The sequence below is a fragment of the Martes martes genome (assembly GCF_963455335.1).
Source record: "Martes martes genome assembly, chromosome: 1".
Lineage (NCBI taxonomy): Eukaryota > Metazoa > Chordata > Mammalia > Carnivora > Mustelidae > Martes > Martes martes.
This window is the reverse complement of record NC_137888.1, coordinates 199,415,266-199,440,602: the sequence shown is the minus strand read 5'-3', so window position 1 is coordinate 199,440,602 and position 25,337 is coordinate 199,415,266. Positions and strand designations below refer to the sequence as shown.

Below are 25,337 nucleotides of genomic sequence, written 5' to 3'. Positions count from 1 at the left end.
GTTATTTATTTATTTGAGAGAGAGACAGCATGTGCAAGGGAGTATGACTGGGGGGGGAGGGACAGAGGGAGAAGGAGAGAGAATCTCAAGCCTTCTCCCGCTGAGCGTGGAGCCAGAAGCAGGCCTTGATCCCACCACCCTGAGATCATGACCTGAGCCAAAAATCAAGAGCAGATACTTAACCGACTGAGCCATCCAGGTGCCCCGTGAATCCTATTTTATACTCCCCTCTGCTAAACACCAGAATACTTTTCAGTAATAGCTCTGTATAAATAAGTGATAATTTTTATTTTCTCGATTTAGTCTTTAGGTTTATAACAATGTAAAGGGGACAAAATTGAAATTTAAAGTCATTTAAATTCAATAAAATATTTATATATATATGTATATATAAAGATAGCGTGATCACACTGCTCTGAGGACATCATTAGATTAACGGCAGCGGTGACCTTTTGGGCTGGACACTACAGGCAACAACACACAACAGAGGCAATACGTGAAGCACATAGCGACCAACTGATACCCGCATGCGGTGCTCCTTTCCTAGACGGCGTTCACTGACTTAGGTGGTTAATAAGCAAGTCACAGGTAAAGTGCATTCCCCTTGGTTCGTTGCAGGGGCAGTCGTGCAATCCCAACTGTGCCACTTGTTGTATGTTGGTCTTGGCCTATCAATGGCCACTGTTGTGGCTAGAGCCGCCCTCATGGTTCTTGTTATAATTGCAAGACGCCCTTCCTCTGTAACCGTTAGGAAACTCTGAAAGAAGAAAAAGCAAGTGTATTACTTGTAAGACCTGGGAACTACAAGGCGCACTTAGGGCCACAGAACGAGTCCCCAGGAAGAGAGAAGCAGCGAGAGAGCAAGCCTGGGGTTCTGCTTTCATTGGGGTTGAGTGTGAGGGCCTAGGCTCACTTATGACTGACAAATTTAAAGGAAGAGGAAAAAACCAAGTGGCCCAAAGGGTCCGTTATCGAAATCAACCAAGATCTCTAAAACAAAGGCCCTTCGGTGTGGGGACGTGGCCCGGCTCTTTTTGTTTGTTTGTTTGTTTTGTTTGTAGGGCCTCTCAAGCTTTTGCTCCCCTCTGCCATCCAGCATTTCATCTATTTTTCATGCCGGTCACTAATAATTTGCCAGACATTCCATGTTAATGCTGTGAAGAGGGCTACTCGGTGGCCTGGCTTTTTGCCTAGCCGAGTGGCTGGCCATGTGTTTATTTGAGACAGCCATCTTTGCTATTTTATTATTTATTTTTTAAAGATTTTTTAAAAATTTAACACAGAGACAGATCACAAGTAGGCAGAGAGGGACGCAGAGAGAGAGGGAGAAGCAGGTTCCCCGCTGAGCAGAGAGCCCAATGTGCGGCTCCATCCCAGGACCCTGAGGTCATGACCTGAGCCGATGGCAGAGGCTTAACCCTCTGAGCCACCCAGGCACCACTGAGATAGCTATCTTTGAAGTGGATACCTGGGCAATCAAATCCTTTTTTTTTTTTTTTTAAAGGTTGTTTTTCTTTATTTATTTGACAGAGAGAGAGAGAGAGATCACAAGTAGGCAGAGAGGTAGGCAGAGAGAGAGGGAGAAGCAGGCTCCCCGCTGAGCAGAGAGCCTGATGTGGGACTCCATCCCAAGACCCTGAGACCATGACCTGAGCCAAAGGCAGAGGCTTTAACTCACTGAGCCAGCCAGGTGCCCCCAGATCCACCTTCTTTTCTTCTTTTTTTTTTTTCTTTCTTTATTTGACGGACAGAGATCACAAGTAAGCAGAGAGGCAGGCAGAGAGAGAGGAAGGGGAGCAGGCTCCCTGCTGAGCAGAGAGCCCCATATGGGGCCCCATCCCAGGACCCTGAGATCACGACCCGAGCCTTAGGCAGAGGCTTTAACCCACTGAGCCACCCAGGAGCCCCCAAGATCCACTTTCTTGAGGAGTTTCCGTAGTTTCTTTCCGGGAGACATTGCCTAGATCCCCTGCTCACTTGTGCAAAAGCTGACAAGGGCCCTGGTGGAGTCTGGGGTGCTCACGGGCTTCCTGGCTCAGCTCCCCGTGCTCCCTTGCTGGGGGGGGAGATGGGACAATCCTGAATGTCCCTTCCTAAGCTCACAGGGCAGGGCGCCCCACTATCCACCCCCATACTAAGTGCCTCTGGGGTCCAGGGCTGCTCAAAGCTGGGCCACAGATGAGCTGGTCTCACCCCTTGGGGGGCCCACCGTCTGGAGGAAGACAGACAAGGAAATGGACCCGGCCGCCATGTCACCAGGTATCCCAGCCTAAGACTCCCAACTCTTTTTCCTACCTCAGGTCTTCCTGCTGTGCCTCCCCATGCCCTTCCCCGCCTGCCCCCTCTCAGGAGCACAGCACCACAATCAGCTCACTCAGGATGCCCCAAGAAGGGTTCTGTACTTGTTGTCTCCGTCCTAATATATTTTGCACACCCCTCACAGACTCACGACTCCCTCGCCGCCCAGAGACCGCCCTGTGGGGCTCGGTGCTGAAAGAGAGCTGTGTTCAGGGAGCCCCGGGAGCTGGGGCCAAGGACAGTCAGGGTGGGCTTTCCTGAGGAGGGGAGCCTTGTTCTGGTGGAGCGGAGGACTCTGGCAGGTCAGGGAGGCTGGGCTGCGGGGACTGGGGGAGAAGGTGCTCCAGCGGAGGAAAGCTGCCTGTCCTCTGGGGGGCCCCACTGGGCCTGTTCAGGCTTGGAGGGAGTGAGGGCTGGCAGGGAGGCCAGAGGCCAGCTCACAAAGCTCCAGAGTGCCCCCTAGGGTCCGAGGACGGGGTGCGGGGTGGGGGCGGGTGTGCTGTGGGAGCCGAGCCCCAGCATTGCCCCTGCCACATCTGTGACCTTGCTAAGCCCCCTTCTGCCTCTCTCTGGGGACCTCAATTACTGCTTCTGAACAATGGGGAGTTGCGATAGCGTTGTTATGCACTTCTTTGCGCCTGTTTGGAGTTCTTACTTGCTTTCTTTTTTTTTTTTTTCCCCCAAGATTTTATTTATTTATTTGTCAAGAATTCTGTTGTTCAGTCTGCAGCTGAGAACCTGGAACTTTTGCCCAGGGCCCTGCCTTTCCCCAAAACAGCTGCCACAAGCTGAGCCTACAAGAATCCCAGGAGGGCTGCTGCTCAGAGAAGCCTGAGAGTCCTTGCCACGTGGACTCAGCCCGAGCCCCGCGTGTGAGGGTGTGGGGACCCAGGGGACATTTGGAGGAGCGGTGGGGCCCTGAAAATCACACAGAGACTCAAGGGAGCAGAGTGAGACCCTAAGGCCTGGAGAGAACATCCCACAGAGCACGGTGAGGGCTTGGGGGACAGGGGGAGGGATCCTGGGGAGCAGAGAGGGATTCCCGGGGACCTGACTGAGCTCTGCCTCCTAGCAAAAGCAGTCAGCTGGCTAAGGATTAAATAGCTTAATTTACCCAAGTTACCTGGAGAGACCACTTTTAGGCAACCACGGAGCATTGAAAACCTTATACAAACAGGCCCATTAGGTGACTCACCTCAGAACATCCGTAAGCCCTAGCTGACCACTGGCTTACTAACCGGGACATCGGACACGGCACCAGAAAAGGGGAATTCTGTATGTTCCCATACCTCCTCACCTTCTCTCTTAACTACAGCCCCCTCCCCCACCCCGGTCCTGTCCTCAGCTTCCTTGCAGTGTATTGGATACACTTCTGTCTCCTTTGTTCTTCTGCCTTGGTGAATTCTTTCACTGCCTACAAGGCTGGCCTCCACCCAGTAGGGTTGTCTCACATTTGGTGGCCCCATCCCATCAGAGTGTACCACATTACCAACACTTTGCTTTTTTGTCTTTTGGGGTTTTTTAAAAGATTTTATTTCTTTATTTGACAGAGAGAGAGAGAGATCACAAGCAGGCAGAGAGGCAGGCAGAGAGAGAGGGAGAAGCAGGCTCCCCGCCAAGCAGAGAGCCCGATGGGGGCTCGATCCGAGGACCCTGAGATCATGACCCGAGCCGAAAGCAGAGGCTTTAACCCACTGAGCCACCCAGGCGCCCGACCAACACTTTGTTTTAATGACCCTTCATTCCTAATATGTTCTTAGGAACACGTTTTTCGTAGACATTTCTCAGATATGTTAAGGAGATTGAATGCTGAGTTTGGGGAATTTATTCTTCTTGCGGGTTTGTCTTTTTATTATAGAACAGTCTTTTTTGGCTATACAATACATTCTAGCTCTGTATAAATGAAAATTTTAGTTCTTTCGATGTCCCTTAAATACTGAGTAATTTTCTGATGTGACTTCTTTTAGTATCTTAAGAATACTGCTCTGTTTTCCAGACAGAGCAATTCACAAAGTCTAGCAAGTGATTGCTTAATCAAAGAGGGCCCTCAAACATTTTGTACCATTTACAGGAATGTTATGTTATGTTATATTATGAATTCATGTTATCGAAGATTGGTTTGAACACTTTGAAGATTTATCTGCAGTTCTACTGGGTCTGCTTTTATTTCTCTTCATAATGAATTTGAGCAGACATGGAAACATAAACTGGGGTGGTGAACCCGAAAAGTGGGAGACAGAGAGGAGGAGGCTGAGGACACGGGGAGGGTGGGGTTCCGGGAACACTGGAGGCCTGGCCCCTCTGACACTCTCAGGCCCTGTGACTCCACTCGTCCCCTCGTCCCACACAGAGAGACATGAGTACGTTTTGGACAAATCAGAAAATGTTGTCAACTGTGTGAATGGATCATTTAGAAATCAACACGGAGAAACCTTGAAAACATTGTGCTAAGTGAAAGAAATGAAACAGTTTCTATGAAATGTTCAGAATAGGAAAACTTATAGAGACAAAAAGTAAATTCGTGATTGCCTAGGGCTTGGAGTGCAGCTGGGGGTGAGGAATGGGGAGTGACTGCTAACAGGGTTTTCTTTTATTTTTTTTTTTAAAGATTTATTTATTTATTTTCGGGAGAGAGAGATTGAGAGCGTGCACAAGAGAGCAGGGGGAGAGTCAGAGGGAGAGGGAGAGAGACACGCTGCAGAGCGTAGAGTCCAAGGTAGGCCTCAATCTCAGGAACCCTGAGACCATGACCGGAGCCAAAATCAAGAGTCGGATGCTTAACAAACTGAGCCACCCAGGTGCGCCTCCAGGGGGTTTCTTTTGGGGATGATGAAAATGTTCTAAAACTGACTGTGGTGCTGGTTTGCAGAACTTGTGACTATTCTAAAAATCATCAGTTTTATACTTTATCTTTTTAATGTTCTCTCTTTTAAATTTTATTGTTTCATGTTCTGTATCATTTTAAGATCTTTATTTATTTATTGGACAGAGAAAGAGAGAGAGAGAGATCACAAGCAGGCAGAAAGGCAGAGAGGGGGAAGCAGGCTCCCCACTGAGCAAAGAGCCCGATGTGGGCCTTGATCCCAGGACCCTGAGATCATGACCTGAGCCAAAGGCAGAGGCCTAACCCACTGAGCCGCCCCGGCGCCCCCAACTTTACACTTTAAATGGGTGAACTGTGTGGCATGTCAGTCATATCTCAGTAAAGCTATTACAACAAAAAGATTGATTTGGGACGAGGCTTCTGCTTCCCAATCCCTACAGCCACAGGCAATGGATACGAGTTACAGGTGCGTGTTGCCTGACCTGCAAGAGAGAGGGGAGGACGGTGGTCATGGGCCTTCCTGACTTCAGTCACATCAGTCTGGGGGCTCCCTGGTGGGGGGGGGGGGCTAGAAGGGAAGGCTGAATGAGGGAGGCTCATCAGGGCTTCTGGCTTCTCTCCTGTTGCCTCGGCCCCAGCCACCGGGAGGCACAGAAATGTTGGAGCTGCACAGGGTTTATGGATCACTCACAAGAAGAGAGGCTGGGAATGGGGAACAGAGCTGGGCAAGGTCACCAGGCAAGCAGGAGGGGCTGCCTAGGTCAGGAAGCCGAAGGTCTCATCATCCTCATTGGCGGCAAATGTGGAGATGGGAAGTCTGATTTTGCAATGGGTCCCTGGCCCGGGGTGGGTATTCTTGCACAGGCCAGGGTGTGATTGCCCACAGTGGCCTTGGACTTTCCCAGGAGGACACATTCTTTGGTTTGACATTTCCTGTCTCCCCCACCATCTACCTTGCAACCACCACCAGGGGAAGACAGATGGGCCCTAGAAGCTGGAACCCGGGCAATATCTGGGTTCCCCTTTCTGGCTGGACAGAGCTTCCTGGGACACCATGTCCCAGGCCACTCTTGGGAATCCCTCCAGAAAACAAAGGCATATGTGCTAGAAATTACCCATCACCACCCCCATGATGTGTAGCTTTGCTTTCGACGGCTCTTCTCTAAACCTGGCTCTGGACCCACTGGTTGTTGGACCCCTCTGAGGGCAGAGCCCCGTGCCGGGTCCTGAGAGGCGCCCAAAGATGAAATGGGTCCTGTCCCCTAGGGAACCTGTGAGATGAAGGGAACGCAGAGTCTTGCCCTCGGGAGCCTCTGTCTGGGGGACAGACTTGGCACATTTGGGAAGCCCTGGGGGGAGGCTAGACAGACAGAGTGGCTTGGGGAGTCCAAGTTTGAGGGGGCAGCTCAGGCCTTCATGACTCTTGCCTAAAGGGATAGGTAGCCTTATCCTGGGGACCAGCCTCAGACTAAAGGGAAGGTTGGTGAGCTGCCTCCCATCCTGATGTTGGGTGTGGGGTGCATCAGAGAGGATGCCAGCTGGGGGTGACATTGGGCCAGACCTCCCAGAGAGGCTGACTCTGAGGAAAAATGTAACAGGAGCCTGGGGCAGTGGGTGTTGATGGTGGCAAGGAGGGCACGACTGCCAAACCTGCGTGTGGGCATGCACCTGTAGGGGAATGGTTGAGTTCAAGTCACTGCTGGGCAAGGAGACTTGACCGTGACCTCACTCACAAAAATTCCGTGGGCGGGCAAGACCTGACAGGACACATGTGTCCCCATGCAGACATTGCAGGACATGTCATCCCCCATCCTGAAGATGAGGAGAGCCCACCGAGGCCCAGGACAACAAAGCAACGTGCTCCAAGTCACACAGCTAGGAAAAGATGGTGCTCACGATGCCCCCAGTCCAGGTCATCTGGCGGTCCGGGCCTGCAGCGGAGAGAGGAACACAGTGGGAATTGCGGAGTCTGGGCAGAACCGAGGCAAAGCCCTGCTTGACCAAGAGGCCACTGGGGCAACAGCTGGCCTGTGAAACTAGGTTGCACAGCAGCCCATTTCTCCTTCCTTCTCCCAGGACTGAGTGTGCAACCAGCATCATGCATCCAGGCTGCCACCTTCACAGGTGCCCCGCCCGAGCCTCCAAGAGTCCCACGGGCTCCTGGAGCCAGAAACTTCCCCAAGGCTCACAGCCTCATGGCCGTTGCACAGGGGAGCTGGGACTAGCATGGCCTCTGGACCCTTCTGTCACTCTGGCTGATCGTTTCTCCCAGCGGTGCTCTCTCCACAGCCCCCAGGCCAGCCACCCTAGCCCGAGGTCTTAACCAGAGCATTGGACAGAGAGAGTCATTTGGGGTCAATTCAGAGGAGACTTTCTGGAGGAAACAAAGAGGAGCAGAGAGGAGGAGGTTGCTCTGACTGGTCAGAGTTCAGGGGAGCCTTCACAAGGTGGAGGGGCATGCCGAGCGGAGGGATCAGGTGCAGAGGTCAAGCAAGAGAAGGAGGCTCAGAGGGGTCTGAGCCCTTTGCGTATAGAGGGCTTCCTGGTGTCTGGGGTGTGCAGGACTGTGGGTGACGGCAAGGGGGAGCAACAAGCCTCCAGGCTCTGGGGGTGCCTGGGTGGCTCAGTCGGTTAAGCGTCTGCCTTCGGCTTAAGTTATGATCTCAGGATCCTGGGATTGAGCCCCACAACGGGCTCCCTGCTCAGCGGGAGTCTGCTTCTCCCTCTCCCACTCCCCCTGCTCATGCTCTCTCTCTTGTTCTCCCTCTCTCTCTCAAATAAATAAATAAAATCTTAAAAAAGAAAAAAAAGAAGAAGAAGAAGACTCCAGGCTCTGATACCAGCTCAGGAGGCATGTGGGCTCCTAAAGGCAGGGGTTTGAAAGAGCCCCTAGAAAACTGCTGTGGATGATAGTTGTGGCACGGGAAGAGTCTAGAACCTGGAGAAAGTGGAGTCGGGAGATTATGGTCACGCTGCAGAGGAGAGAAGATGATGATAGAAACCAGAACAAAGGGGCACCTGGGTGGCTCAGTCGGTTAAGCATCTGCCTCTGGCTCAGGTCATGATCTCAGGGTCCTGGGATCGAGTCCCGCATCGGGCACCTTGCTCAGGAGGGAGCCTGCTTCTCCCTCTCCCTCTGGCACTCTCCCTGCTTGTGTGTGCTCTCTCTCTCTCAAATGGATAAATAAAATCTTTGAGAAAGAAAAAGAAAGAAACCAGGACAGGGGGTTATGGGGGAGGTCAGAAGGGAGTGTTCCCGGGAAGAAGGAGCAGACGGGGCACATCACAAGCTTTCATCTCAGGGTTCATGCAATGGCACTGAGCAAAACAGCAGGCCCCGTGACCTAGTGGAGACAAGCAGGGGTATTGGTGGGGGTCTTCAATGTAGAGATACAGACCAGGTCTGTCTCTGATAACTGGTGTCCTGAGAGGGCATGTCCCCAGGGAGACGCGAGGACTGCGAAGAGAAGCAGCTCAGGATACAATTCTGCAAGCCCCTTCCCTTCCCGACCCATATTAAGAGAAGGGTCCCTTGGAGGAGATTGAGAAGGAGTACCAGGGACATGAGAGGGAAACCGGGAGAGTGACATGAGGGGACAATGGAGCAGGGGTCATCAGTGCCTGCGCAGGTAAAGACAAGGCTTGAGAGGGACCACTGCATCCAGCGAGGCCTGGCCAGCCGACGGCAGCCGTGAGTGTGAGAGAGAGTGAAGAAGGGGGTCAGTGAAGGTAGATGACCCTTCCTCGGGCTTGGGTGGGGAGGAGCCAGGGCAATGGGCCATACCTGGTGGTGGCCGGGGCCATGTTCAGGCTGAGAAAGGCAGTGGAGAAGACCCAGGAAAGGGGGACAGCCAGAGCTGAGCCCCTGAGCTGTCCGAGGGCTGGGTCCAGAGGACAGGATGTTGTGGCCTTGAAGATTTCCCTTACGACTGTCTGGGGGCGTCAGGCTCTAGAGGAGGGGTGGTTACTGTTATTCATTCATCAAACATTAGCTGAGTGCCAGGGGCGCCTGGGTGGCTCAGTGGGTTAAAGCCTGTGCTTTCGGCTCAGGTCATGATCCCAGGGTCCTGGGATCGAGCCCAGCATCGGGCTCTCTGCTCAGCGGGGAGCCTGCTTCCCCCTCTCTCTCTGTCTGCCTCTCTGCCTACTTGTGCTCTCTGTCTCTGTCAAATAAGCAAATAAAATCTTAAAAAAAAAAAAAACCCCACAACATTAGCTGAGTGCCAACTGGATGCGAGGCCGTGCCTAGAGCTGGAGATTGAGTGGGAATACACTATATTACCGTGATTCCTGGGGGAGAAGGATGTTGGACAGCTGCCTGTCTCCCTTTTTCTCCGGGGTCCTCAACTGTCTTGAGCAACCCTGGCAATGACACTCCCCTGTGGGGCCCAGGAGAGGCCAACACACTGGCGGGGAGATGGAGAACCTATTTCTTTAGTGGCACGTGAGGACCCCTTGCCCGCTCACCAGCAAGCCCCGTGAGGCAACAACAGGAGGGACTGAGGCAAGCCTCTGCCCACATCCTGGCAGGCAGCCAGTGATGGGTGGGTCAGGAAGGCTCCTGGTTGGGTCTTTGCATCAGGCTCAGGCTGGGCATAAAGGAGGGACGTGCAGGTTGGGAGGAGGTCGACTTGGGGACCATGGAGACCCAGAGGGACAGCACCTCCCTGCAGCGGTGGCCACTGTTGCTACTGCTCCTCGGCCTGGTGGTCACTCCGGCCACCTCACGGACCCTGAGCTACCGGGAGGCTGTGCTCCGTGTTGTGGATAGCTTAAACCAGCGGTCCTCAGATGAGAATCTCTACCGTCTCCTGAAGCTGAACTCACAGCCCCAAGGAGTGAGTCGGGGAGGGTGACAGTGGGAGGGACGCTCTGCTATGGCCAGCCAGGATGGCCGTGCTGTCCTTTCCTTTGTTCATGCTTTGCTCGTGTCAAGAAGGCTTTTCTCTAAGTGTGGTCCCACCTCTTCCAGGAAACCTTCCCAGAGCTGTGTGCCGCCCCCCCCCCCCCACCACCCAGCATGAGCGCTTCTTGCCTTAGAATGTCTGCTGTGTGAAGAGGTGCCAGTCCCATTCAGCCTTCTGGAAGTTCTGGGGATGAGTGGGATTACTGGCTCTGGGATGTGACTTCCCTGCCCTGGGAAGGGCTCTGCTCAGCCTTGAGACTCCAGTGGCAATGTCTTTGTCTCCAGGAGACCCCTGGTTTCCGGCGGCTCCCTGACAAGGCGGTGCCACTCATTAGAGCTTGTCTGAGGTCTGCTCATGCTCTCTCAGCTTGGGGAGGGCGGGAATGAGCTCTGCCCTCCTCACCCCTGTGCCTGAGCATGCAGCCAGGGTCAGACACATAGCAGGGGTGGTTGAAAGGCTGCTCTCTTAGCTGGGAGGTTGGTGGGGGGCACGGGCTGGGGGAGCTGGCAGGGATACAGATTAGAGAAGGCAAACATGAGCCTGAGTCTGGTCTTCCCACTTCCTCCCCTGACCAGGACGAGAACCCAAACATCCCACAGCCGGCAAGCTTCACCGTGAAGGAGACTGTGTGTCCCAAGACGACACAGCAGCCCCTGGAGCAGTGTGATTTCAAGGACAATGGGGTAAGGCTGGGGGTGCCCGCAGATGCCCCCCGGGGAGCTGAGCCAGTGGCTTCCTGGCAATATTTCCAGCCACTGGGGTGAGGCTGGGACGTTATGGCACAGGGGTTCCAATTTGACCCAGAGCCTCCTCTTCTCAGCTGGTGAAACAGTGTGATGGGACAGTCAGCCTGGACGAAGACAAGAGCTACTTTGACATCAGCTGTGAGGAGGTGAGTGGCCCCTCCTGGGTTGCAGGGGTTAATGGGGGTGGTGTACAGAACATCCTATGGGCCACTTAACCCCTGTCACCTCCAGGTCGAGAAAGCCCTTCCTACCCTGGGCTTCTCCCTTAACCTGAGCCTCAGGTCTCCAGGACAGTCTCTGCAACCCCTTAGAACAGTGGTTCCCAAAGTGTGATCCTGAGAACCTGGGAATTTGTTAGAAATGCAGATTCTCGGGGAGCCTGGGTGGCTCAGTGGGTTAAGCCTCTGCCTTTGGCTCAGGTCATGATCTCGGGGTCCTGGGATCCAGCCCCTCATTGGGCTCTCTGCTCAGCAGGGAGCCTGCTTCCCCCTCCTTCTCCGCCTGCCTCTCTGCCTACTTGTGATCTCTCTCTCTCTCTGTCAAATAAATAAGTAAAATCTTTTTTAAAATGCCAATTTGCAGGCCCCCCTCACACCTACAGAATCAAATTCTGGGGTGGGGCCCAGCAATTCGTACTTTAACAAACCCTCCAGGGGATTTGGACTCCTTTTGAGGCTTGAGAGCTAGTTTGAGTAGTGAGCTTTCAGCTGTGAGAAGGTGTGAAGCCCCTGCCTTCTCTAGGCCAGTTGCTTCCTCCGTGGGTGCGGGGAGTCCATCAACCACATACTCAGAAGGTCAGAGCCAGAGGATGACCTGGAGCCCCAAGGCTCTTGGGGTGGCCCAAGAAGGGGAGTGTCTAGGACGGGAGGGGTTTCGTCTTGACCCTGAGTCCAGACCAGCCCCCATAAAGAATCTGTTTCCTTTTGATGCACAGAACCCGGAAGTCAGCAAATTCGGCTTGCGCGATAGCCTCAGGAGACTCTGGGAGATTATTCGCAGACGTGGCTGGAGAATCAGACGCTTTTCGAAGTATGATCTGCCCCAGGAAGAGTCCTAAGGGTCTGCTTTGCCCTGGCTCAGGCTACTAGACCCTGAAAAATAAATTTTTGTGAAAGCAACTTCCTCCAAGCTTCAATTTTACTAGTCTTGCCTCTTACTTCCCATGACGGAATCTTCAATGCTGGGAGGGCTTGCGCGTGTGTGCGCGTATGTGTGTGTGTGCGCGCGAACACGCACCCCTGCAAAACACAAAGGTCTGCGCCGCTCTTCCACCCAGAAGGGCATGGGGTGAGGCCGGAGGGCTAAGAGGGCAAGGACGGTGTCTCCATTCTCAGGGTTCTTCCCCATGCCCTTCAAATGCCTCCCACCATCCTCGTTGAACACCCAGCAGTGATGAAGGAGATGATCCCTGTGTGTAGCGGTAGTGGAGAGGCTGCAGAGCTGTTCCTGCTCTGATGGAGATAACAGCTGGGGGAGGACCCAGGCATTCTGTCAAACACAGAGAGACAGTTCAGTCTCCTGGCTGGCTGGATTCTAAGGTCAGCCTGCGGGTACAATTCCCATAAAGTTCCAATCCCCCTTGAAAAGCCTAACTCTGGGGGTGCCTGGGTGGCTCAGTGGGTTAAAGCCTCTGCCTTCGGCTCAGGTCATGGTCCCAGGGTCCGGGGATCGAGCCCCGCATCGGGCTCTCTTCTGGGCGGGGAGCCTGCTTCCCTCTCTCTCTCTGCCTCTCTGCCTACTTGGGATCCCTCCCTGTCAAATAAATAAATAAAATCTTAAAAAAAAAAAAAAAAAAGAACATAGAGCCTCGACCGTGGACTGCAGCTATCTTTATAGCCTTAGGACCCAACACTGGGGATGCACCAGGGCACCCAGAGTCAATGAATCCCATTTTATTTTGTTTTGTTTGAAGAGTTATTTATTTATTTGAGAGAGAGACAGCATGTGCAAGGGAGTATGACTGGGGGGGGAGGGACAGAGGGAGAAGGAGAGAGAATCTCAAGCCTTCTCCCGCTGAGCGTGGAGCCAGAAGCAGGCCTTGATCCCACCACCCTGAGATCATGACCTGAGCCAAAAATCAAGAGCAGATACTTAACCGACTGAGCCATCCAGGTGCCCCGTGAATCCTATTTTATACTCCCCTCTGCTAAACACCAGAATACTTTTCAGTAATAGCTCTGTATAAATAAGTGACAATTTTTATTTTCTCGATTTAGTCTTTAGGTTTATAACAATGTAAAGGGGACAAAATTGAAATTTAAAGTCATTTAAATTCAATAAAATATTTATATATATATGTATATATAAAGATAGCGTGATCACACTGCTCTGAGGACATCATTAGATTAACGGCAGCGGTGACCTTTTGGGCTGGACACTACAGGCAACAACACACAACAGAGGCAATACGTGAAGCACATAGCGACCAACTGATACCCGCATGCGGTGCTCCTTTCCTAGACGGCGTTCACTGACTTAGGTGGTTAATAAGCAAGTCACAGGTAAAGTGCATTCCCCTTGGTTCGTTGCAGGGGCAGTCGTGCAATCCCAACTGTGCCACTTGTTGTATGTTGGTCTTGGCCTATCAATGGCCACTGTTGTGGCTAGAGCCGCCCTCATGGTTCTTGTTATAATTGCAAGACGCCCTTCCTCTGTAACCGTTAGGAAACTCTGAAAGAAGAAAAAGCAAGTGTATTACTTGTAAGACCTGGGAACTACAAGGCGCACTTAGGGCCACAGAACGAGTCCCCAGGAAGAGAGAAGCAGCGAGAGAGCAAGCCTGGGGTTCTGCTTTCATTGGGGTTGAGTGTGAGGGCCTAGGCTCACTTATGACTGACAAATTTAAAGGAAGAGGAAAAAACCAAGTGGCCCAAAGGGTCCGTTATCGAAATCAACCAAGATCTCTAAAACAAAGGCCCTTCGGTGTGGGGACGTGGCCCGGCTCTTTTTGTTTGTTTGTTTGTTTTGTTTGTAGGGCCTCTCAAGCTTTTGCTCCCCTCTGCCATCCAGCATTTCATCTATTTTTCATGCCGGTCACTAATAATTTGCCAGACATTCCATGTTAATGCTGTGAAGAGGGCTACTCGGTGGCCTGGCTTTTTGCCTAGCCGAGTGGCTGGCCATGTGTTTATTTGAGACAGCCATCTTTGCTATTTTATTATTTATTTTTTAAAGATTTTTTAAAAATTTAACACAGAGACAGATCACAAGTAGGCAGAGAGGGACGCAGAGAGAGAGGGAGAAGCAGGTTCCCCGCTGAGCAGAGAGCCCAATGTGCGGCTCCATCCCAGGACCCTGAGGTCATGACCTGAGCCGATGGCAGAGGCTTAACCCTCTGAGCCACCCAGGCACCACTGAGATAGCTATCTTTGAAGTGGATACCTGGGCAATCAAATCCTTTTTTTTTTTTTTTTAAAGGTTGTTTTTCTTTATTTATTTGACAGAGAGAGAGAGAGAGATCACAAGTAGGCAGAGAGGTAGGCAGAGAGAGAGGGAGAAGCAGGCTCCCCGCTGAGCAGAGAGCCTGATGTGGGACTCCATCCCAAGACCCTGAGACCATGACCTGAGCCAAAGGCAGAGGCTTTAACTCACTGAGCCAGCCAGGTGCCCCCAGATCCACCTTCTTTTCTTCTTTTTTTTTTTTCTTTCTTTATTTGACGGACAGAGATCACAAGTAAGCAGAGAGGCAGGCAGAGAGAGAGGAAGGGGAGCAGGCTCCCTGCTGAGCAGAGAGCCCCATATGGGGCCCCATCCCAGGACCCTGAGATCACGACCCGAGCCTTAGGCAGAGGCTTTAACCCACTGAGCCACCCAGGAGCCCCCAAGATCCACTTTCTTGAGGAGTTTCCGTAGTTTCTTTCCGGGAGACATTGCCTAGATCCCCTGCTCACTTGTGCAAAAGCTGACAAGGGCCCTGGTGGAGTCTGGGGTGCTCACGGGCTTCCTGGCTCAGCTCCCCGTGCTCCCTTGCTGGGGGGGGAGATGGGACAATCCTGAATGTCCCTTCCTAAGCTCACAGGGCAGGGCGCCCCACTATCCACCCCCATACTAAGTGCCTCTGGGGTCCAGGGCTGCTCAAAGCTGGGCCACAGATGAGCTGGTCTCACCCCTTGGGGGGCCCACCGTCTGGAGGAAGACAGACAAGGAAATGGACCCGGCCGCCATGTCACCAGGTATCCCAGCCTAAGACTCCCAACTCTTTTTCCTACCTCAGGTCTTCCTGCTGTGCCTCCCCATGCCCTTCCCCGCCTGCCCCCTCTCAGGAGCACAGCACCACAATCAGCTCACTCAGGATGCCCCAAGAAGGGTTCTGTACTTGTTGTCTCCGTCCTAATATATTTTGCACACCCCTCACAGACTCACGACTCCCTCGCCGCCCAGAGACCGCCCTGTGGGGCTCGGTGCTGAAAGAGAGCTGTGTTCAGGGAGCCCCGGGAGCTGGGGCCAAGGACAGTCAGGGTGGGCTTTCCTGAGGAGGGGAGCCTTGTTCTGGTGGAGCGGAGGACTCTGGCAGGTCAGGGAGGCTGGGCTGCGGGGACTGGGGGAGAAGGTGCTCCAGCGGAGGAAAGCTGCCTGTCCTCTGGGGGGCCCCACTGGGCCTGTTCAGGCTTGGAGGGAGTGAGGGCTGGCAGGGAGGCCAGAGGCCAGCTCACAAAGCTCCAGAGTGCCCCCTAGGGTCCGAGGACGGGGTGCGGGGTGGGGGCGGGTGTGCTGTGGGAGCCGAGCCCCAGCATTGCCCCTGCCACATCTGTGACCTTGCTAAGCCCCCTTCTGCCTCTCTCTGGGGACCTCAATTACTGCTTCTGAACAATGGGGAGTTGCGATAGCGTTGTTATGCACTTCTTTGCGCCTGTTTGGAGTTCTTACTTGCTTTCTTTTTTTTTTTTTTCCCCCAAGATTTTATTTATTTATTTGTCAAGAATTCTGTTGTTCAGTCTGCAGCTGAGAACCTGGAACTTTTGCCCAGGGCCCTGCCTTTCCCCAAAACAGCTGCCACAAGCTGAGCCTACAAGAATCCCAGGAGGGCTGCTGCTCAGAGAAGCCTGAGAGTCCTTGCCACGTGGACTCAGCCCGAGCCCCGCGTGTGAGGGTGTGGGGACCCAGGGGACATTTGGAGGAGCGGTGGGGCCCTGAAAATCACACAGAGACTCAAGGGAGCAGAGTGAGACCCTAAGGCCTGGAGAGAACATCCCACAGAGCACGGTGAGGGCTTGGGGGACAGGGGGAGGGATCCTGGGGAGCAGAGAGGGATTCCCGGGGACCTGACTGAGCTCTGCCTCCTAGCAAAAGCAGTCAGCTGGCTAAGGATTAAATAGCTTAATTTACCCAAGTTACCTGGAGAGACCACTTTTAGGCAACCACGGAGCATTGAAAACCTTATACAAACAGGCCCATTAGGTGACTCACCTCAGAACATCCGTAAGCCCTAGCTGACCACTGGCTTACTAACCGGGACATCGGACACGGCACCAGAAAAGGGGAATTCTGTATGTTCCCATACCTCCTCACCTTCTCTCTTAACTACAGCCCCCTCCCCCACCCCGGTCCTGTCCTCAGCTTCCTTGCAGTGTATTGGATACACTTCTGTCTCCTTTGTTCTTCTGCCTTGGTGAATTCTTTCACTGCCTACAAGGCTGGCCTCCACCCAGTAGGGTTGTCTCACATTTGGTGGCCCCATCCCATCAGAGTGTACCACATTACCAACACTTTGCTTTTTTGTCTTTTGGGGTTTTTTAAAAGATTTTATTTCTTTATTTGACAGAGAGAGAGAGAGATCACAAGCAGGCAGAGAGGCAGGCAGAGAGAGAGGGAGAAGCAGGCTCCCCGCCAAGCAGAGAGCCCGATGGGGGCTCGATCCGAGGACCCTGAGATCATGACCCGAGCCGAAAGCAGAGGCTTTAACCCACTGAGCCACCCAGGCGCCCGACCAACACTTTGTTTTAATGACCCTTCATTCCTAATATGTTCTTAGGAACACGTTTTTCGTAGACATTTCTCAGATATGTTAAGGAGATTGAATGCTGAGTTTGGGGAATTTATTCTTCTTGCGGGTTTGTCTTTTTATTATAGAACAGTCTTTTTTGGCTATACAATACATTCTAGCTCTGTATAAATGAAAATTTTAGTTCTTTCGATGTCCCTTAAATACTGAGTAATTTTCTGATGTGACTTCTTTTAGTATCTTAAGAATACTGCTCTGTTTTCCAGACAGAGCAATTCACAAAGTCTAGCAAGTGATTGCTTAATCAAAGAGGGCCCTCAAACATTTTGTACCATTTACAGGAATGTTATGTTATGTTATATTATGAATTCATGTTATCGAAGATTGGTTTGAACACTTTGAAGATTTATCTGCAGTTCTACTGGGTCTGCTTTTATTTCTCTTCATAATGAATTTGAGCAGACATGGAAACATAAACTGGGGTGGTGAACCCGAAAAGTGGGAGACAGAGAGGAGGAGGCTGAGGACACGGGGAGGGTGGGGTTCCGGGAACACTGGAGGCCTGGCCCCTCTGACACTCTCAGGCCCTGTGACTCCACTCGTCCCCTCGTCCCACACAGAGAGACATGAGTACGTTTTGGACAAATCAGAAAATGTTGTCAACTGTGTGAATGGATCATTTAGAAATCAACACGGAGAAACCTTGAAAACATTGTGCTAAGTGAAAGAAATGAAACAGTTTCTATGAAATGTTCAGAATAGGAAAACTTATAGAGACAAAAAGTAAATTCGTGATTGCCTAGGGCTTGGAGTGCAGCTGGGGGTGAGGAATGGGGAGTGACTGCTAACAGGGTTTTCTTTTATTTTTTTTTTTTAAAGATTTATTTATTTATTTTCGGGAGAGAGAGATTGAGAGCGTGCACAAGAGAGCAGGGGGAGAGTCAGAGGGAGAGGGAGAGAGACACGCTGCAGAGCGTAGAGTCCAAGGTAGGCCTCAATCTCAGGAACCCTGAGACCATGACCAGAGCCAAAATCAAGAGTCGGATGCTTAACAAACTGAGCCACCCAGGTGCGCCTCCAGGGGGTTTCTTTTGGGGATGATGAAAATGTTCTAAAACTGACTGTGGTGCTGGTTTGCAGAACTTGTGACTATTCTAAAAATCATCAGTTTTATACTTTATCTTTTTAATGTTCTCTCTTTTAAATTTTATTGTTTCATGTTCTGTATCATTTTAAGATCTTTATTTATTTATTGGACAGAGAAAGAGAGAGAGAGAGATCACAAGCAGGCAGAAAGGCAGAGAGGGGGAAGCAGGCTCCCCACTGAGCAAAGAGCCCGATGTGGGCCTTGATCCCAGGACCCTGAGATCATGACCTGAGCCAAAGGCAGAGGCCTAACCCACTGAGCCGCCCCGGCGCCCCCAACTTTACACTTTAAATGGGTGAACTGTGTGGCATGTCAGTCATATCTCAGTAAAGCTATTACAACAAAAAGATTGATTTGGGACGAGGCTTCTGCTTCCCAATCCCTACAGCCACAGGCAATGGATACGAGTTACAGGTGCGTGTTGCCTGACCTGCAAGAGAGAGGGGAGGACGGTGGTCATGGGCCTTCCTGACTTCAGTCACATCAGTCTGGGGGCTCCCTGGTGGGGGGGGGGGCTAGAAGGGAAGGCTGAATGAGGGAGGCTCATCAGGGCTTCTGGCTTCTCTCCTGTTGCCTCGGCCCCAGCCACCGGGAGGCACAGAAATGTTGGAGCTGCACAGGGTTTATGGATCACTCACAAGAAGAGAGGCTGGGAATGGGGAACAGAGCTGGGCAAGGTCACCAGGCAAGCAGGAGGGGCTGCCTAGGTCAGGAAGCCGAAGGTCTCATCATCCTCATTGGCGGCAAATGTGGAGATGGGAAGTCTGATTTTGCAATGGGTCCCTGGCCCGGGGTGGGTATTCTTGCACAGGCCAGGGTGTGATTGCCCACAGTGGCCTTGGACTTTCCCAGGAGGACACATTCTTTGGTTTGACATTTCCTGTCTCCCCCACCATCTACCTTGCAACCACCACCAGGGGAAGACAGATGGGCCCTAGAAGCTGGAACCCGGGCAATATCTGGGTTCCCCTTTCTGGCTGGACAGAGCTTCCTGGGACACCATGTCCCAGGCCACTCTTGGGAATCCCTCCAGAAAACAAAGGCATATGTGCTAGAAATTACCCATCACCACCCCCATGATGTGTAGCTTTGCTTTCGACGGCTCTTCTCTAAACCTGGCTCTGGACCCACTGGTTGTTGGACCCCTCTGAGGGCAGAGCCCCGTGCCGGGTCCTGAGAGGCGCCCAAAGATGAAATGGGTCCTGTCCCCTAGGGAACCTGTGAGATGAAGGGAACGCAGAGTCTTGCCCTCGGGAGCCTCTGTCTGGGGGACAGACTTGGCACATTTGGGAAGCCCTGGGGGGAGGCTAGACAGACAGAGTGGCTTGGGGAGTCCAAGTTTGAGGGGGCAGCTCAGGCCTTCATGACTCTTGCCTAAAGGGATAGGTAGCATTATCCTGGGGACCAGCCTCAGACTAAAGGGAAGGTTGGTGAGCTGCCTCCCATCCTGATGTTGGGTGTGGGGTGCATCAGAGAGGATGCCAGCTGGGGGTGACATTGGGCCAGACCTCCCAGAGAGGCTGACTCTGAGGAAAAATGTAACAGGAGCCTGGGGCAGTGGGTGTTGATGGTGGCAAGGAGGGCACGACTGCCAAACCTGCGTGTGGGCATGCACCTGTAGGGGAATGGTTGAGTTCAAGTCACTGCTGGGCAAGGAGACTTGACCGTGACCTCACTCACAAAAATTCCGTGGGCGGGCAAGACCTGACAGGACACATGTGTCCCCATGCAGACATTGCAGGACATGTCATCCCCCATCCTGAAGATGAGGAGAGCCCACCGAGGCCCAGGACAACAAAGCAACGTGCTCCAAGTCACACAGCTAGGAAAAGATGGTGCTCACGATGCCCCCAGTCCAGGTCATCTGGCGGTCCGGGCCTGCAGCGGAGAGAGGAACACAGTGGGAATTGCGGAGTCTGGGCAGAACCGAGGCAAAGCCCTGCTTGACCAAGAGGCCACTGGGGCAACAGCTGGCCTGTGAAACTAGGTTGCACAGCAGCCCATTTCTCCTTCCTTCTCCCAGGACTGAGTGTGCAACCAGCATCATGCATCCAGGCTGCCACCTTCACAGGTGCCCCGCCCGAGCCTCCAAGAGTCCCACGGGCTCCTGGAGCCAGAAACTTCCCCAAGGCTCACAGCCTCATGGCCGTTGCACAGGGGAGCTGGGACTAGCATGGCCTCTGGACCCTTCTGTCACTCTGGCTGATCGTTTCTCCCAGCGGTGCTCTCTCCACAGCCCCCAGGCCAGCCACCCTAGCCCGAGGTCTTAACCAGAGCATTGGACAGAGAGAGTCATTTGGGGTCAATTCAGAGGAGACTTTCTGGAGGAAACAAAGAGGAGCAGAGAGGAGGAGGTTGCTCTGACTGGTCAGAGTTCAGGGGAGCCTTCACAAGGTGGAGGGGCATGCCGAGCGGAGGGATCAGGTGCAGAGGTCAAGCAAGAGAAGGAGGCTCAGAGGGGTCTGAGCCCTTTGCGTATAGAGGGCTTCCTGGTGTCTGGGGTGTGCAGGACTGTGGGTGACGGCAAGGGGGAGCAACAAGCCTCCAGGCTCTGGGGGTGCCTGGGTGGCTCAGTCGGTTAAGCGTCTGCCTTCGGCTTAAGTTATGATCTCAGGATCCTGGGATTGAGCCCCACAACGGGCTCCCTGCTCAGCGGGAGTCTGCTTCTCCCTCTCCCACTCCCCCTGCTCATGCTCTCTCTCTTGTTCTCCCTCTCTCTCTCAAATAAATAAATTAAATCTTAAAAAAGAAAAAAAAAAGAAGAAGAAGACGACTCCAGGCTCTGATACCAGCTCAGGAGGCATGTGGGCTCCTAAAGGCAGGGGTTTGAAAGAGCCCCTAGAAAACTGCTGTGGATGATAGTTGTGGCACGGGAAGAGTCTAGAACCTGGAGAAAGTGGAGTCGGGAGATTATGGTCACGCTGCAGAGGAGAGAAGATGATGATAGAAACCAGAACAAAGGGGCACCTGGGTGGCTCAGTTGGTTAAGCATCTGCCTCTGGCTCAGGTCATGATCTCAGGGTCCTGGGATCGAGTCCCGCATCGGGCACCTTGCTCAGGAGGGAGCCTGCTTCTCCCTCTCCCTCTGGCACTCTCCCTGCTTGTGTGTGCTCTCTCTCTCTCAAACAAATAAATAAAATCTTCAAGAAAGAAAAAGAAAGAAACCAGGACAGGGGGTTATGGGGGAGGTCAGAAGGGAGTGTTCCCGGGAAGAAGGAGCAGGCGGGGCACACCACAAGCTTTCATCTCAGGGTTCATGCAATGGCACTGAGCAAAACAGCAGGCCCGGTGACCTAGTGGAGACAAGCAGGGGTATTGGTGGGGGTCTTCAATGTAGAGATACAGACCAGGTCTGTCTCTGATAACTGGTGTCCTGAGAGGGCATGTCCCCAGGGAGACGCGAGGACTGCGAAGAGAAGCAGCTCAGGATACAATTCTGCAAGCCCCTTCCCTTCCCGACCCATATTAAGAGAAGGGTCCCTTGGAGGAGATTGAGAAGGAGTACCAGGGACATGAGAGGGAAACCGGGAGAGTGACATGAGGGGACAATGGAGCAGGGGTCATCAGTGCCTGCGCAGGTAAAGACAAGGCTTGAGAGGGACCACTGCATCCAGCGAGGCCTGGCCAGCCGACGGCAGCCGTGAGTGTGAGAGAGAGTGAAGAAGGGGGTCAGTGAAGGTAGATGACCCTTCCTCGGGCTTGGGTGGGGAGGAGCCAGGGCAATGGGCCATAGCTGGTGGTGGCCGGGGCCCTTTTCAGGCTGAGAAAGGCAGTGGAGAAGACCCAGGAAAGGGGGACAGCCAGAGCTGAGCCCCTGAGCTGTCCGAGGGCTGGGTCCAGAGGACAGGATGTTGTGGCCTTGAAGATTTCCCTTACGACTGTCTGGGGGCGTCAGGCTCTAGAGGAGGGGTGGTTACTGTTATTCATTCATCAAACATTAGCTGAGTGCCAGGGGCGCCTGGGAGGCTCAGTGGGTTAAAGCCTGTGCTTTCGGCTCAGGTCATGATCCCAGGGTCCTGGGATCGAGCCCAGCATCGGGCTCTCTGCTCAGCGGGGAGCCTGCTTCCCCCTCTCTCTCTGTCTGCCTCTCTGCCTACTTGTGCTCTCTGTCTCTGTCAAATAAGCAAATAAAATCTTAAAAAAAAAAAACCCACAACATTAGCTGAGTGCCAACTGGATGCGAGGCCGTGCCTAGAGCTGGAGATTGAGTGGGAATACACTATATTACCATGATTCCTGGGGAGAAGGATGTTGGACAGCTGCCTGTCTCCCTTTTTCTCCGGGGTCCTCAACTGTCTTGAGCAACCCTGGCAATGACACTCCCCTGTGGGGCCCAGGAGAGGCCAACACACTGGCGGGGAGATGGAGAACCTATTTCTTTAGTGGCACGTGAGGACCCCTTGCCCGCTCACCAGCAAGCCCCGTGAGGCAACAACAGGAGGGACTGAGGCAAGCCTCTGCCCACATCCTGGCAGGCAGCCAGTGATGGGTGGGTCAGGAAGGCTCCTGGTTGGGTCTTTGCATCAGGCTCAGGCTGGGCATAAAGGAGGGACGTGCAGGTTGGGAGGAGGTTGACTTGGGGACCATGGAGACCCAGAGGGACAGCACCTCCCTGCAGCGGTGGCCACTGTTGCTGCTGCTCCTCGGCCTGGTGGTCACTCCGGCCACCTCACGGACCCTGAGCTACCGGGAGGCTGTGCTCCGTGTTGTGGATAGCTTAAACCAGTGGTCCTCAGATGATGAGAATCTCTACCGTCTCCTGAAGCTGAACTCACAGCCCCAAGGAGTGAGTCGGGGAGGGTGACAGTGGGAGGGACGCTCTGCTATGGCCAGCCAGGATGGCCGTGCTGTCCTTTCCTTTGTTCATGCTTTGCTCGTGTCAAGAAGGCTTTTCTCTAAGTGTGGTCCCACCTCTTCCAGGAAACCTTCCCAGAGCTGTGTGCCGCCCCCCCCCCCCCACCCAGCATGAGCGCTTCTTGCCTTAGAATGTCTGCTGTGTGAAGAGGTGCCAGTCCCATTCAGCCTTCTGGAAGTTCTGGGGATGAGTGGGATTACTGGCTCTGGGATGTGACTTCCCTGCCCTGGGAAGGGCTCTGCTCAGCCTTGAGACTCCAGTGGCAATGTCTTTGTCTCCAGGAGACCCCTGGTTTCCGGCGGCTCCCTGACAAGGCGGTGCCACTCATTAGAGCTTGTCTGAGGTCTGCTCATGCTCTCTCAGCTTGGGGAGGGCGGGAATGAGCTCTGCCCTCCTCACCCCTGTGCCTGAGCATGCAGCCAGGGTCAGACACATAGCAGGGGTGGTTGAAAGGCTGCTCTCTTAGCTGGGAGGTTGGTGGGGGGCACGGGCTGGGGGAGCTGGGCAGGCATACAGATTAGAGAAGGCAAACATGAGCCTGAGTCTGGTCTTCCCACTTCCTCCCCTGACCAGGACGAGAACCCAAACATCCCACAGCCGGCAAGCTTCACCGTGAAAGAGACTGTGTGTCCCAAGACGACACAGCAGCCCCTGGAGCAGTGTGATTTCAAGGACAATGGGGTAAGGCTGGGGGTGCCAGCAGATGCCCCCCGGGGAGCTGAGCCAGTGGCTTCCTGGCAATATTTCCAGCCACTGGGGTGAGGCTGGGACGTTATGGCACAGGGGTTCCAATTTGACCCAGAGCCTCCTCTTCTCAGCTGGTGAAACAGTGTGATGGGACAGTCAGCCTGGACGAAGACAAGAGCTTCTTTAGCATCAGCTGTGAGGAGGTGAGTGGCCCCTCCTGGGTTGCAGGGGTTAATGGGGGTGGTGTACAGAACATCCTATGGGCCACTTAACCCCTGTCCCCTCCAGTTTGAGAAAGCCCTTCCTACCCTTCCTACCCTGGGCTTCTCCCTTAACCTGAGCCTCAGGTCTCCAGGACAGTCTCTGCAACCCCTTAGAACAGTGGTTCCCAAAGTGTAATCCTGAGAACCTGGGAATTTGTTAGAAATGCAGATTCTCGGGGAGCCTGGGTGGCTCAGTGGGTTAAGCCTCTGCCTTTGGCTCAGGTCAGGATCTTGGGGTCCTGGGATCCAGCCCCGCATTGGGCTCTCTGCTCAGCAGGGAGCCTGCTTCCCCCTCCTTCTCCGCCTGCCTCTCTGCCTACTTGTGATCTCTCTCTCTCTCTGTCAAATAAATAAGTAAAATCTTTTTTAACATGCCAATTTGCAGGCCCCCCTCACACCTACAGAATCAAATTCTGGGGTGGGGCCCAGCAATTCGTACTTTAACAAACCCTCCAGGGGATTTGGACTCCTTTTGAGGCTTGAGAGCTAGTTTGAGTAGTGAGCTTTCAGCTGTGAGAAGGTGTGAAGCCCCTGCCTCTCTAGGCCAGTTGCTTCCTCCGTGGGTGCGGGGAGTCCATCAACCACATACTCAGAAGGTTAGAGCCAGAGGATGACCTGGAGCCCCAAGGCTCTTGGGGTGGCCCAAGAAGGGGAGTGTCTAGGATGGGAGGGGTTTCGTCTTGACCCTGAGTTCAGACCAGCCCCCATAAAGAATCTGTTTCCTTTTGATGCACAGAACCCGGAAGTCAGCAAATTCGGCTTGCGCGATAGCCTCAGGAGACTCTGGGAGATTATTCGCAGACGTGGCGGGAGAATCAGACGCTTTTCGAAGTATGATCTGCCCCAGGAAGAGTCCTAAGGGTCTGCTTTGCCCTGGCTCAGGCTACTAGACCCTGAAAAATAAATTTTTGTGAAAGCAACTTCCTCCAAGCTTCAATTTTACTTGTCTTGCCTCTTACGTCCCATGACGGAATCTTCAATGCTGGGAGGGCTTGCGCGTGTGTGCGCGTATGTGTGTGTGTGTGCGCGCGAACACGCACCCCTGCAAAACACAAAGGTCTGCGCCGCTCTTCCACCCAGCAGGGCATGGGGTGAGGCCGGAGGGCTAAGAGGGCAAGGACGGTGTCTCCGTTCTCAGGGTTCTTCCCCATGCCCTTCAAATGCCTCCCACCATCCTCGTTGAACACCCAGCAGTGATGAAGGAGATGATCCCTGTGTGTAGCGGTAGTGGAGAGGCTGCAGAGCTGTTCCTGCTCTGATGGAGATAACAGCTGGGGGAGGACCCAGGCATTCTGTCAAACACAGAGAGACAGTTCAGTCTCCTGGCTGGCTGGGTTCTAAGGTCAGCCTGCGGGTACAATTCCCATAAAGTTCCAATTCCCCTTGAAAAGCCTAGCTCTGTGGGCGCCTAGGTGGCTCAGTGGGTTAATGCCTCTGGCTTCGGCTCAGGTCATGGTCCCAGGGTCCAGGGATCGAGCCCCGCATTGGGCTCTCTTCTGGTCGGGGAGCCTGCTTCCTTCTCTCTCTCTGTCTGCCTCTCTGCCTACTTGTGATCTTTCTCTGTCAAATAAATAAATAAAATGTTAAAAAAGAAAAGCCTAACTCTGGAAAGCCCACCACTCTTGGCATCTCCTCTGGCATTGGAAAACATCCCTGTTTCTTTAGCTGG

General features: G+C 53.3%; 2 protein-coding genes across 2 annotated transcripts; both read left to right on the top strand.

Annotated features, from left to right (window-relative positions):
• The first annotated feature begins 3,199 nt into the window (after positions 1-3,199).
• LOC308357361 (cathelicidin-6-like) lies at positions 3,200-11,914 on the top strand. The gene is made up of 5 exons (XM_080826876.1): positions 3,200-3,289; positions 9,705-9,960; positions 10,605-10,712; positions 10,850-10,921; positions 11,710-11,914. Exons 2-5 carry the CDS (start codon positions 9,763-9,765, stop codon positions 11,830-11,832), a joined length of 501 nt encoding a protein of 166 aa, XP_080683002.1. The 5' UTR covers positions 3,200-3,289; positions 9,705-9,762; the 3' UTR covers positions 11,833-11,914.
• Positions 11,915-21,984: 10,070 nt separating this feature from the next.
• Positions 21,985-24,603, top strand: LOC308354125 (cathelicidin-6-like). The gene is made up of 4 exons (XM_080821428.1): positions 21,985-22,649; positions 23,292-23,399; positions 23,537-23,608; positions 24,405-24,603. The coding sequence occupies exons 1-4, from the start codon at positions 22,449-22,451 to the stop codon at positions 24,525-24,527; spliced, it is 504 nt and encodes a 167-aa protein (XP_080677554.1). The 5' UTR covers positions 21,985-22,448; the 3' UTR covers positions 24,528-24,603.
• Positions 24,604-25,337: the final 734 nt, after the last annotated feature.

Coding starts and splice junctions, on each gene's coding strand:
- LOC308357361 (XM_080826876.1), top strand. CDS start 9,763: ATGGAGACCCAGAGGGACAGCACCTCCCTGCAGCGGTGGCCACTGTTG. Junction 9,961..10,604: donor TGAACTCACAGCCCCAAGGA/GTGAGTCGGGGA, acceptor TCCCCTGACCAG/GACGAGAACCCAAACATCCC. Junction 10,713..10,849: donor GTGATTTCAAGGACAATGGG/GTAAGGCTGGGG, acceptor TCCTCTTCTCAG/CTGGTGAAACAGTGTGATGG.
- LOC308354125 (XM_080821428.1), top strand. CDS start 22,449: ATGGAGACCCAGAGGGACAGCACCTCCCTGCAGCGGTGGCCACTGTTG. Junction 22,650..23,291: donor TGAACTCACAGCCCCAAGGA/GTGAGTCGGGGA, acceptor TCCCCTGACCAG/GACGAGAACCCAAACATCCC. Junction 23,609..24,404: donor TTAGCATCAGCTGTGAGGAG/GTGAGTGGCCCC, acceptor TTTGATGCACAG/AACCCGGAAGTCAGCAAATT.